The 12,608-nt window shown below is 39.5% G+C and overlaps 1 protein-coding gene across 9 annotated transcripts in view; it reads left to right on the top strand.

Moving 5' to 3' along the window:
• gulp1a (GULP PTB domain containing engulfment adaptor 1a) overlaps positions 1–12,608 on the top strand; it is a 71,071-nt gene that overhangs the window by 43,570 nt on the left and 14,893 nt on the right. For all 9 annotated transcript variants that reach the window (XM_058622632.1, XM_058622631.1, XM_058622634.1 and 6 more), the window contains one exon: positions 2,596–2,679. In XM_058622632.1, coding sequence (XP_058478615.1) covers positions 2,596–2,679 — 84 coding nt within the window. The remainder of the gene's footprint in view (positions 1–2,595; positions 2,680–12,608) is intronic.

The following is a 12,608-nucleotide window of genomic DNA, read 5'->3' on the forward strand; positions in this document are numbered from 1 at the left end:
CTGGCACCATACTGCTACTCAGTCAAACCTAATGACCCATTAACTTCCTGTCTTACAGTGATCAATTTGTTTTCACATACTTAAGTTTTCTTTTTTCTATCTCTCTCTCTCTCAAGGATTTCATGTGTCCCCAAGGATACCTTATACATCAAAACCTATTTTTGGATTGGCATCATTTCTGTAGAACCTATGAATAGAGTACGTGCATCATGAAAGTCACGTGTGGTATTTTTTTTAGTTATAAAAGTTAACTTTGTTTGTACATCTGTGTTAGATATTGGGCTGCCACATATGACTATTTCCATAATTGATTCATTTGTTGATTATTTTACTCAATTATTTGGTCGGGAAAATCTTGAAAAATGTGCTTCCCCAAGATGAAAGGTTATAGAGATGATGTTTTGCAATGAAACCAGAAAATATTCACGTTTAAGAAGCTGAAAAATAAGAGAACTGATTACTAACTGATCACTAAAATAGCTGGTGATTAATTTTGTAATTGATTATCCACTGCAGCCCTGTATTGCGTTGGGCAGGGATCAAAGCTTATTCATCTGTGAGGATGGCACTGATGCTGTAATATACCAATAGTTCTTATAGGTTCTATCACATGGTGTGTAAAAGGCATCACACCTGGTTAAGTTTAAGGTTAATTGGATTGGAATTGTGGTTAGATTAAGGTTGGGGTTAGGGATTAACTGGTTATGGTTAAGGTTAGGGATAATGCGTTGTTTAGGCTGTCCAAATGAATGGAATTCAATGCAGTTTATTCTTAACCTGTGTATTAACTTTTTAACACATTACAATGTGTTAAAATGTGCAGTCCACTGCATCTTTGCATCAGTAATTATCCAGCACAAATGTGTCGTTAACAGCTTTGTAGTTCATAAATGGTCTGAAATGACCGTATCGGAATAATATCAGTAAAAACTAAAATACTCCCACCAAGTTTGGTCAAAGGGAAAGTTCATCTTATTTGGAAATGTGGTTGTATGAGGTACTGAGACAAAGTCAGGGCTGACTGCATGGTTGCACTCCTTTGTAGCGCTCACTGAAAACGTGGCTGCCGTTTCCCCTAATATGGCTCTAGTCTGTGATGTCTTATGAATATGATTAGCTCTTTATCTTATTGTTCTGGGAAGTCCTTTCTGTCTGTCAGTTCTCTGTCTAACGGCAAGACAAAGCAGGGAAACGTATTCATGAAATAGTGTGCTTCATAAAACCTAAATATTGACCCCATTAAGAGTCATCTGTATGCCTTTTGATTTGAGATCACTACAAATATGCATGATTTATCTTTTTTGCTGTAAATCCACCTGATTTTAAACTTACCCGTGTGTCTGATGGTTCTTAATTTCACCGTTGTTTTTTTTTAAACTGCACATAAGCATAACTGTATAAGTACATTTAACGGTACATAAGTGCACATCAGATGAAAGTTACACAAGTATTTCCCCAAGAGAAACTGATCCCACACAAAATGCTTTCCAGATCTGATGGATTCTTCATGTCTTTCATGTGTAACGCAAACACAGTTTTCATAAACAAAGCAATGCTTGTAAAATTCGAGCAGCTTTTTTAAGACTTCAATATGTTGGCTGTTTGCTTCTTTGGCTGTCAGATGCATTTTTCTTTTTTCTTTTTTCTTCTTTTGTTGTATATCAACAAGGCCTTAAGGGAATGTCTTCACATTTGATCCAAAGGTGCGGTAAGATGTAAATATGAACTTATTAAGTTCAAGGACGCAGTGGTCTGGAAAAAAAACAAAACGTGAGCCACATCTCACATATTTTGATAAAATAGTGAAGAATATTGATTATGAAGCTCATACCTCACATTGGACATTTTGTCCTTGAGGTGCTACAAGATTTCTGCGCTCTCACGAGGAACTGATGCAAAAGCCTGAAAGCAGTTTCAACTCACCGCAGGGGTGGACATTTTGTAGTTTGCTCTGGGTTTTTTAGTTTTTTTGTCTTTTCATATTGCAGCAGAGTGACTGTACCCGATTCTCTGTTGGTCCTGTGTATTGTGTTTCAAGGCTGCCCTTCTACTGTACTGTAAGTTTCAAAGAGAGAAGAAAGATAACCACATTTATCCCCTCCTTCTATTGTGACTGTCGGTGTGAGTGGAATAATGATCAATACCAGTGATTTTATTAATTATTTATTTATTTATTTATATAATTATCTGGAAATTGTTTAAAACGACTCCCAAAAGTGCAGTGTTTCTTGCATTTCTTCTCATTGCTGAACTGTGTGTGGAATTAATAAATACATATATAATACATATGTGAGTAGTAGTGAGGAGCTGAATGTGTACAGTACTTTTTGATTTGCCTTTGGTAGAAATCACCAGTCTCTGACAGGTTCCTGAGCAGTGAGTACTTTATTATCAGCGCTTCAAGGTCAGGAGAATACCTCACAGATGATGAGTATTATGTGGCGCTGTGGTAAATAAATGCAATTCAGAAGGTCTGGGGACATTTGGACAGTTGAAGATTGCCTCACTTTCAAAAAGAAGCTCCCTTTCTGCATTTTGGTGAAATCTTGCGGTCAAAGCCTTTTTTTAACTCCTATCTTCCTGCTGCTTTTCCAGGTGGAATATTGGCAGTAACTCCAGAGGGACTTTGGAGACGCACATTTTTTTCCATTATGAACCGCGCCTTCAACAGGAAAAAAGGTGAGCAAAAGTCACTAATGCACATCAGTGAATGAACCTCTCAGAGGTCTGACAGAAGAGCGTGGCTGTTTCAAACTCCAAAAACAGTTGTTCTTCAGCAGTGTCATTAAACTAAGGGATTACCAGCAACACTTGTATTTCACTCCGGCTTTTCTGCTAGAAAAAGTAACAGATTCAGTCAAATTCATCCTCTCCTTCTCCAACTCATGCAGGAGCTTTTTTATGGGGGATTAAAACGTATTCCTGAGTCGGCAAAGAGCACTTTTACACACTTCTGTGGCCCGAGTATCAAAACATGCATTAAAAGTGATCCCTGCTCCTCCAGAAAGCTGCCATTTTGTAACAATGTGGCACAGTAAATGCACATTACGACCTAATCCCTCTCGTTTATGCGTGCATCTGACACGTCCTCATTGAACATAATGTATTTATGTCGTGCAATAGATGCTGCATGTGAGTGATCAGCCCCTCTCTGGGTGTGTTTTAAGCAAAATGTGCCCTTGCCTTGTGTCTGGGTGTCTCTGAGTGACTTTAAAAGAACTCGGCTACATTTCATCTGGATAAAGCCCTCACTGTTTTTGTTTTGATGTTATGTTCATGAAGATGTAGATGTAGTTAATGTGTTGGTTTTTTAAAACTTCCATTAAAAAAAAACTTTTTTCCTGACTTAAAAAACATACATTGTGGAACTTCAAAGTCCGTTTGACCGACAGAGGCTGCAATAAATCAACCCAAACTAAAAATGTGTTCATTACACAAAGCTGCTGATGCAAGCCCAACACAGAACAGCCCACTGTAAACCTGAATGGACTAACGCTCGTTCTACCTTGCCTTTGCCCAAGAACTCTCTTAACAGTCTCGAGGTGACCCTGGCCAAATGCAAGGGGGAGAAAATATTTGGAAGTGCAGTGTGCAAAACAGTTTTGATGTGTTTACCACCATCTGTCCCACACTCCCTCTGGTGCGAATCAAAAGACCTGGAGAGGCATTGGACTGTGTTGGCGGTGGGGGGGGGAGGTGTCGTCTCCAGAGCCCAGGTGCTGCACAGGGCTTTGATGATATTTGGATTTTATAATTCACTTATTCCCATTTGGTCCTATTTTATAAGATGGTTATCAGGGAGGATAGGTATTCACTCTGCTCAGCTCTCATTTCATCTTTGTTTGGTTTTGTGTAACAGAAATGCTGCTTCTTTCCACCTCCGCAGAGGAGGTTATTTTTTTCACCTGTGTCCTTTTTGTTGGTTTGTTTGCTTTCACAAAACTTTGTAGAGCAGTTCATTATGTGTCTTTTCTTGTACTCCTGTCTGTTTTTAATCATTTGTTCGCTGAGCTTGGCAGTAAACTGAACTGAAAAGGGCTACGGGCCAATAAAAGAACCTACTGAACTTTGGTTTGAGATCTGGTTGAAGCTGGAGGAGCCAGAAGACAGGAGAGACTGTTGCAGGACAGATTGCAGAATACTAGGAAACTAGTATGTAAAATATAGGCGTGCACCAGTGTTGTTTGCTGGTTGCTTTTCTTCTTGTTTCTTAGCCTTTCCATAAGAGAGAGACAGCAGTTTGCTGGCTTTTGTCATGCACTCAAATCTATTGTTACAGTCTGCCAAAAAGTCCTCGATACATATCACGATTAAAGCTTTACAAGACATCTTTATTTAAGAATAGCGTGAACCACCCTTTACAAAACTACCTGGACCCGTCCGTGTGTATGCAAAAGACATTTTGCAACTTGCACTTGAACATTCCAGCGGACTCTCCAAGTTTCCGCCTGTTGTGGAACAAACTGAATTTCACAGGAAAGTTTATCCTCTGAAGATTTTAATTTGAAACTGTGAATGAAAGGGTTGATGTGAGTGTTTGTTTGTTTGTGGTGGCGTCTCACCGTTTTTTGATTAAAATCGACTGATGAGGAAAATAAGACGACACGTGTTGCTCGCCCTCAGATGACTCTAATTTGTGCTGGAATGCACTTCAGAGAATTTTGTTGTGGTGTCTTCAGTGAACTATTACAGTCCTTTGGCAACAGAACCTTTATTAAACCATATTGGATAAAATGTTTCTAACCAGCTGGAAATATTATCATCCAGAATCAAACATTTTAGCAGCTGACAACTTCTCACATGAGCTAAACAAAGGTTTGTTTGCTTGTTATTTCACAATATAGTGAATGATTCAGCATTTTTAATATCTTGTGTTGCTCTATTTTTTATTTTACGTACAAAAGGGTTCAGGAGAAAGGTTATAGGACTCTCGAAGCCTGTCTGTCATTGTTCCTGTTCACTCTTCAGCCGGTAGAGTAGTCCACATACATGTGTCCAACAGTTTTGATTTATTTATAATTCTTTTCACCTTGCTACTGCCGCTGTTTGGCTGAGGGAGTGAAGGCTGGCACTGGCGACAGCTCCCCACTCCACTGATTTACCTCCCCCTTTATCTCTGTGTCTGGCTGTGTTTTTGGACTTGATCACATCTCGCAGGTAATGCCAGCAAGGATCTTGATCATTTTTATCTCCCATGTTTATTACCCCGCGCTATTGGACGTGACTTGCACTGAGTAGTTTGACTCTCGTTCGGACCTTCTGGTATAGGCTGCATATCACAGCATCTTTGAAAACATAGCTCAGTATAATATAATATACTCATGTGTCAGAGGGGTAAAGCGTGCAAATCATGCCCTTCATTCTTGCCCATCTGTCTAATCAAGCATTTAATCATGCTTGATAATATTAATCATAATCATCATAATACAAATAATAAATACATACTTACTACAAGACTATGTGCATGCATACACAAGAACACACAAATACTGAGAGGACAGAGAACTCAATATTGCAGAAATAGCAATATAATCACATGGCAACAGATTCAAGGTTCTACTGTCCCAGAAAAAAACACACAAAAAAACAAGCAAAATCAAAACATTGTAATCTACAGCAACCATCCTGAACACCCTAAAATAGAGACTGCACTTTTTTAATGTGTTTTTTTAAGCCATTTTATGAAAATGTGTGAATTGTTTTGTTGAGCCCCATCAAAGTAGAATCTCTGTCACCTTTTGGGACAGACTATAAAGCATCTCTATGTCCCCATCTCATCTGCACCGACACCAGAACCAGCAGCAACAGAACTCTGGCCAACATGGTCTTGAATTAAATATCAAATAGCATTTAATGATATTATGATATTTCAACTTGTCTTGAGAGCTGTAGGGACCATGTAAAAATCTGGGGGACTTTCCATCAAAGAGTTGTCAATAAGACTGTTTTAAAAAAGCTGATCTGATTACTCGGCCGGTTGTTCCAGAGCAGAGGAGTCTGTACTATCAATGCTCTATCAAAAAGAGTGAACTGACTGCATTTATGCCGTATGATGTTGAGTTGATCTAAATATGTCCGCAATGATATCACAATTGTCTGAAATAATTGAAATATCCTGAATAATATAGTGAATACATTTTTTGTTCATGACATTTGACCCATCAGCTCCAAAAACCTTTAATATTCATAACAAGTTTAGAATTATTCTACACACACTTTTTTTTTGTATCTCAATGAGGACAAAAATGCATTCTGTAGCCTACTTTACCCTATTTTCCCCTCACCTTAACCATCACAACTAAGTGCCTAACTCTAACCCTTAACCTAACCCAAATTCCAGGTCTAAACCCTGGAAAAGCCCTTTATTGTTGCGAAGCCTATACAAAATGTCCCCACAAGGTCAAAATGTCCTCTCGGTGATAGGTTTGTACATTTTCAGTCCTCACAAAGACATAAATACACATATACAAACACAGAACATATACCCCATGCTGGGTAATAACATTGTCTAACAGTTAGAGATGTCTCTATCATTCAGTTTGTGGATGACACCACTGTGGTGGAGCTCATGTCTAGGAGGGGTTAGTCCGCTTAATTTGGGATGAGGGAGAGCAGCTGAGTGGGTGGTGCATTGACAACAACCTTGTCTTCAACACCATCAAAACCAAGGAGCTGATCGTTGACTTCAGGAAAAAACAAATTGGACATTTAACCCTTCAGCAGGAATTATGTGGTGAGAGTCTTGGACCTATTCTTCGTGGGTGTGCACATAGAGGAGGCCCTGACCTCGAGTGCTAACAGCACACATGTTACAGAAGGCACAGCAGAGACTTCATCACCGAAGGACGACCTCAATCAGAAACTGCACGTGTCCTTCTATCACTGCTCTATAGAGATCATATTAACACGTGTCAGTATGTGGTTTTACCAGCTGCACAGCAGCAGTGAAGAAGGCGCTCCAGAGGGTCAACACCTGTACCCAGAAGATCAGTGGATGTCCTCTTCCCTCCCTGGGAGAACGGCACAGTTCTTGCTGCCTCAAAAGAGCCCAGGACAATCTGAAAGCTCCAGCTCGCCCAGGTCACTCACTGTTTCAACCGCTGCCCTCAGGCAGATGGCTCAGATCAGTCGAAATAAGGACAAATTGACTGAAAAACTGTTTTTATCCAAGAGCCATAACACTGAACGCTGCATCAAGAGAATGTGCAATAGCTTGTGTGTGTGTGTGCACTTTAAGATCTTAAGAGTTGTATTTATATTTTCCTGTTTTATGTGAACGTTTGCAACAATAGGCTTGCAACCAGTTGTGTTGCTGAGTTGCTGAGTGACCGTGCAATGACAATAAAGACATCGTGATAGCAGATGTTTTGCAGTTGGTAATGCAGGCAGAAGTTAAAATTGATTATGTGACAAAGCAATAGTGTGGGAGTATTTAGGCTGAGTGTGATGACAGTCATCAGATTGTGGTGATAAGCAGCTGCATGCTTCCCATTACACCGGGTTGGTGTGATAAATAATAATGAATTATTTTAATTCTTCGTAGGAAGGATGTTAAATTTAAAGGTCCCTCACTTGGAAAATGTACCCTTGCAATCTGAATGACGGCTAGTGATAGCTGGATTGCATTATTCCTATATTATTAGACACACAGTAATCAGGGCTCGTCAATGATTCACATCATTGTTGTTGAGCTGCTTTTTGATTGTTATTATCCTCGGGAAGTCCTCTATGCCATGTCATTATTATGGAATCAACTGAAAGCATTCAAAGAGAAAATGAGATGCTAAAATATAAACGCCGGTATAAATGTTGCTCTGCTGTAAAATGAGCCATGAATTTATGAAAATGAGGCATTATTGGTTCAAATGAATGATGCCAATGCACAAAAAAGCTGTCTGATTGCCATGTACTGGAAGGACACCAGATGTGAATGAGTATAGCTCGATGCTCTAACCATCTTGGTTTATAAAGTCATCTGACCAGTCCTATGATCTACAGTATATGTCATTTATTTTTTTGGCTCTGTGTAATCTGTATGAGCCTGGAATGGGCGATTCATTTCTTCCCGACCACTCAATCTTTCCTTGAATTCAGTGCTTTTAGCAAAAGTGGTTTTGTATTAATTTACAAGGGTGTTATAGAAAAAACGCTTTTATGATCAATTTAATGCACTTCAATGAGGAGTACCATTGTGGACATTCTAGATTTCAGGAGTTTCTGTCAGAGCGGTTGAATTTGTGAGGCTCTGTGAGTCGATCGCAGTTTTTCTTTATTGACTCACATTGAATGAAATACTTTGAGTAGTCGAGGCAAAACCAAAAAAAAAACGCTATTGCAACATTATATTTTATTTCTTGTTTATTTAGTTTCTTTTATTTTGTTTATTTTGTTCCATTTTGTGTATGGCACAGCATGACAAATGGTGCCACGTGGCTTTATGCGCTTTTATGCTGCCTACGCTGAACACAGGCTGCTCAGCTATTCAGTGAAGCTAAACACTCCCTCCACTGCACTCCAAACGAACAGGCGGTTGTTGTATTTCGGCAGTTTTAATAGAGGAAAGTGTGAAACTGCAAAGCAGAACAAAACATAAACTTAATAGGTGTATTAATGTACAAGCTGAGTAAGTTAGCTAGTAAGTTAACACCATAACTAGCATACTGACACGTGGTGGCTAACATGTGGATAAGCTAACTAAATAATTAAGTTACTATATCTAGTATGCTCACAAAACAATTACTATTTTAAACATGATGCGGAAATAATCAATATTAATAACATAAAACAATGAAATACTGCAACACACAACTTACAGACAATGCAGTGTTGAGCTTTGACAGAGACAAGGATGATATGGTCTTATCTGAACTGCAGAGGTAAAAGAGACTAAAAAAAAAAGTATGGCCATCCAAAACCTTTCACAGAGCCTTAAATAGATGGCCAACAGAATGGTTTCACAGAAAACCACTAGGTGGTTAACTAAAGCCCAGGAGGTCCATGACAGCCTTTGTACTTTGAAAATGCTTTATCTTAAAAAAAGAAAACCAACCCTTTCCTACTGGGCCTTGGTGGAAATGCAGCTTTTCTTTTCACCGCATGGATGTTGTCTCCTGCATGATGGAGAACTGTGCATGCCCAGCAAGTTCACAGTGTGTCATTGATTGAGCACTGCAGTGAATTAGGCTAATGCCTGCCTACATCATGTGGCCCTGTGTTGTGCACTTGGAGCTCCAAGACCTCTGAGCTAAGCCCAGATAATGTGAAAGAGTAGTGGACAATATGGAATGAGTTTCCTGAATTAAAGTATTCATGTTTTTGACACGGCTGCTCTTTTCATCAGATGTAATATTAGTGTCATTACTCATAGGAATTGTAGCTTTTATCTTTATTCCACTTGTCCTTAGTGAGATGAAATCAACTCGATAAAGACATAAGACACAGGCAGAGATGTAGGAATCCTCTTCCTCTTAATTTGATGGTTATCTGGAAGAAAACATGCTTTAAATACGCACTTGCTCTGAGAGCAAAGGTACTTGTCCTGCAGAAGGGTAGATGTTTAAACTGATAATATTTGTACTCTTATTGTCTGTTTTTGTTCTTATACTGGTATTTTTTATGTATTTCTCAGTAATATTGTCCTTCACCTAATATGCAGAATTTTGAAAGGTGGATGACTTAAGTTTTCTCTGGAAGTGTGTCTCACTGAGGTGACGTCTCTTCGCTCTCATACTAATGCCTAATGGCTTCACTGTAGAAAGTGAAATAAAGAAGTGTGAGATAATGCCAGATACAGCTGTAAGCTTGTAGATAAGACGAGATTGGGATAACAGTCTAATAGATGAAACCATCAGTAAATCACATAGTCATAGTATAACTGTCTGCTGGGGCTACAGTGTGACACTGCGATATAGCCATGCCTGGAGGAATCATGTTTTCAGGTTGTCCATCTCCCTGTCCATGTTCCATTCTTACAGAGGGAATATTTCGTGAATGCCTTAAAACATGATGATGCCATTCTACAAGACATCGAGCTGACTAAGAAAATAACAAAGGGATGACTTTCTTTGTCAAAAACATCATTGCGCTCACATTCAACCTCATAACCTCTTAGTGAAGTAAGGGGTTAACAAAAGTCGCTCTCTGTTCATTTGTTCATTTAATGAAGGGAGTCCTTCAGGCAGTGTTGCCGGTGCACGACACGCAAGCGATTTAAAACGCAGAGCATGCGACATGGTTGATTTGCATTTACGTTTCAAGGACTATAAATGTTAAAAGTAAGATTAATTAGTTTTTGTGGAGCTAAACAGCAGGGAATTGGTGTGACTAATGTCGATGAAGGCTCTCAGTCATCCAGATAATAATCTTCTTCAGGAGTTGGCTCCGGGCAACTGGAATTGCTTGAGTTGAACTCGAGTAAGTCCAGTCGCCCGCAGCCAACTCCTGAAGAAGGTATGACTGATATGAGTACATCTTTTATTTGTCTTCTGAATTGTCTGCTCTGAAACAAGAAATACAGAGTTCAGGGTAGATTGTCCTATAGAAAACTAAAGTATACTTTTAGTATTATCCACCTCCACAAACATGGATTTAACAGTAATATGTATATAGTATATTGAATAATGGTGAGCATGATCACAATATCAGTGTTTCTAATGGCACTGCCTGGAGTTCAACATACAGTACATAGACTTGGACTTGTGATCTTTCTGCTCTCACACATCATAAGTGGTTCTATAGGAAACCAGGAGGAAGTAAGAGGCCATCACGTCCCTGTCCCCTGAGAAAGTTTACTGCAGTGAGACAGTGATGCATTGACACTTTTCAGGCTGTCACCCCTTGGGATTTTGTTTTTGGCTCATCTTAATCCAACACCTGACAACTCAACCTTATTAGGTGACCTTCAGACAAGATGACTCCCCCTGCCTCAAGAGTTAATGATCTTTTTTAGCAACTTGGCCAAAAAGAGCTTCTAACTCTCCTCTATTTTCGGTGTGCTCACATAGTTGTTGATTGATGCCGCAAAATGGCAAGAAACGAAGACAAACCTCCTGCACATCTTCCCTCATTTAATCAGAACAATGTGTGCTGACGCCTTGAAAAAAAATTGTCGCCCTTCCTGTCATGGTACTTTCTTGAAATTTACAGTTTCCTTGCCTCCTTAGCTGTGCATGAAAGCAGGAGATACATCATCCCTCTATCAAGTGTCATTGAAGCACTCCGCAAGGAAATTGATTGCACTTTGGAGGGAGAGGCAGAGGACTGTTGCAAGGTACGTGCAGGGATAATCTCGCTGCACAGCTGGTGAAGACACTCACGAGGAGGACAAGTTAAGTAGAGGAAAGGCTCCTCAAACTTACACAGAACATCTAATATTATGAGATATTTGCTCTTTTTACATTCAAAAAGAGATTTCCGACATCGACTGGGTATAAAAAATTGAGGTAGTCGTCCGATTGCGAAGCAAACTCCCACTGCGAAACCTTGAGATTTGCAATTTGATGTCGCCTGCACCTCGGAACCTTTTGGACAGGCGCCTACTTGTTAATCACGCTGGTGTCCGCTCATAAGTGCCATGCTTTATCGTCCATTTCCTTTTAAATGGGAACATAACTTACAAAATCTACACCATGTTCTATTGAAGAAGACCTGAAACCAGCAATTGAGAGCATTTACTTGTCAGCAAAATGTTTGCTGACATAAATCGAGTGAGATATCTCAGAGGCTCAATTCAACATTTTTTGCAACCAGCAACCAAAACATGACAAGAGGTCCTGTACATTTCAGCAGCTGACCTCTAGAAAAAGATTAATTGTGGTTTTGTCCATAATTACTTTTTTTTTGTAGTGTAATGACGCCCCCCCCCCCCGTCACTGGATTTGTTGTGTTTTTGCAGTGACTACAAAGACTCCTCATCACAAGACATTAGTGTGTAGTAGGTGTTGTGGTGTGGGATGCACAGCAATCTAACGATCCAGCAGTGTGTCTCATTTGCATATCTACCATTGGGTCTGAATGAGCCTTTAGTGGTCGTTGGACCTGATTCTTTGTTTAGTTTGGTGTCATTACTGATGAAAATATTGAGTCAATAAGTTGTCTTTTTGGTTTCCTTGGAAATAATATGATGGATTGGGACAAATAAGCACTCACAGTCGAGCAAATGGGGTGCACTGAATTAACACTAATTATCATAGGCTTAGAATTCATTAAGCCACTTAGCCAACAACATCAGAGTAAACAAAGTGATTACAGACTTCTGCAGAGGACACAGTAACGTTGATTCACGTGGATTGCACCTTTACGAGTCTTGATGAACACAATCAACCTACGGGGGTTGATTGCTCCCAAGGTCACAGTCATGCGTCTACTGTCACAAGATTCATTAATGGCACGATACGCCATTTATGAATTAGAAATGAAGAACGAGGGGCTCTTTAATTAGTGGATGATTAAAAAGGTTGAAAATGGCAGAACGGGACTCTTTGGATTGAGCCATTGGTGACCTGTAATGATCTCTGTTCTACGGTTTAATCTTTAAAGACCATCTGCAGGGCGAGTAGACCATTAACTGTGTGATAATAAAGTTTACTCCTGTCAAAACACAAATCTTT

The sequence above is a fragment of the Solea solea genome, chromosome 2 (genome assembly GCF_958295425.1).
Source record: "Solea solea chromosome 2, fSolSol10.1, whole genome shotgun sequence".
NCBI lineage: Eukaryota > Metazoa > Chordata > Actinopteri > Pleuronectiformes > Soleidae > Solea > Solea solea.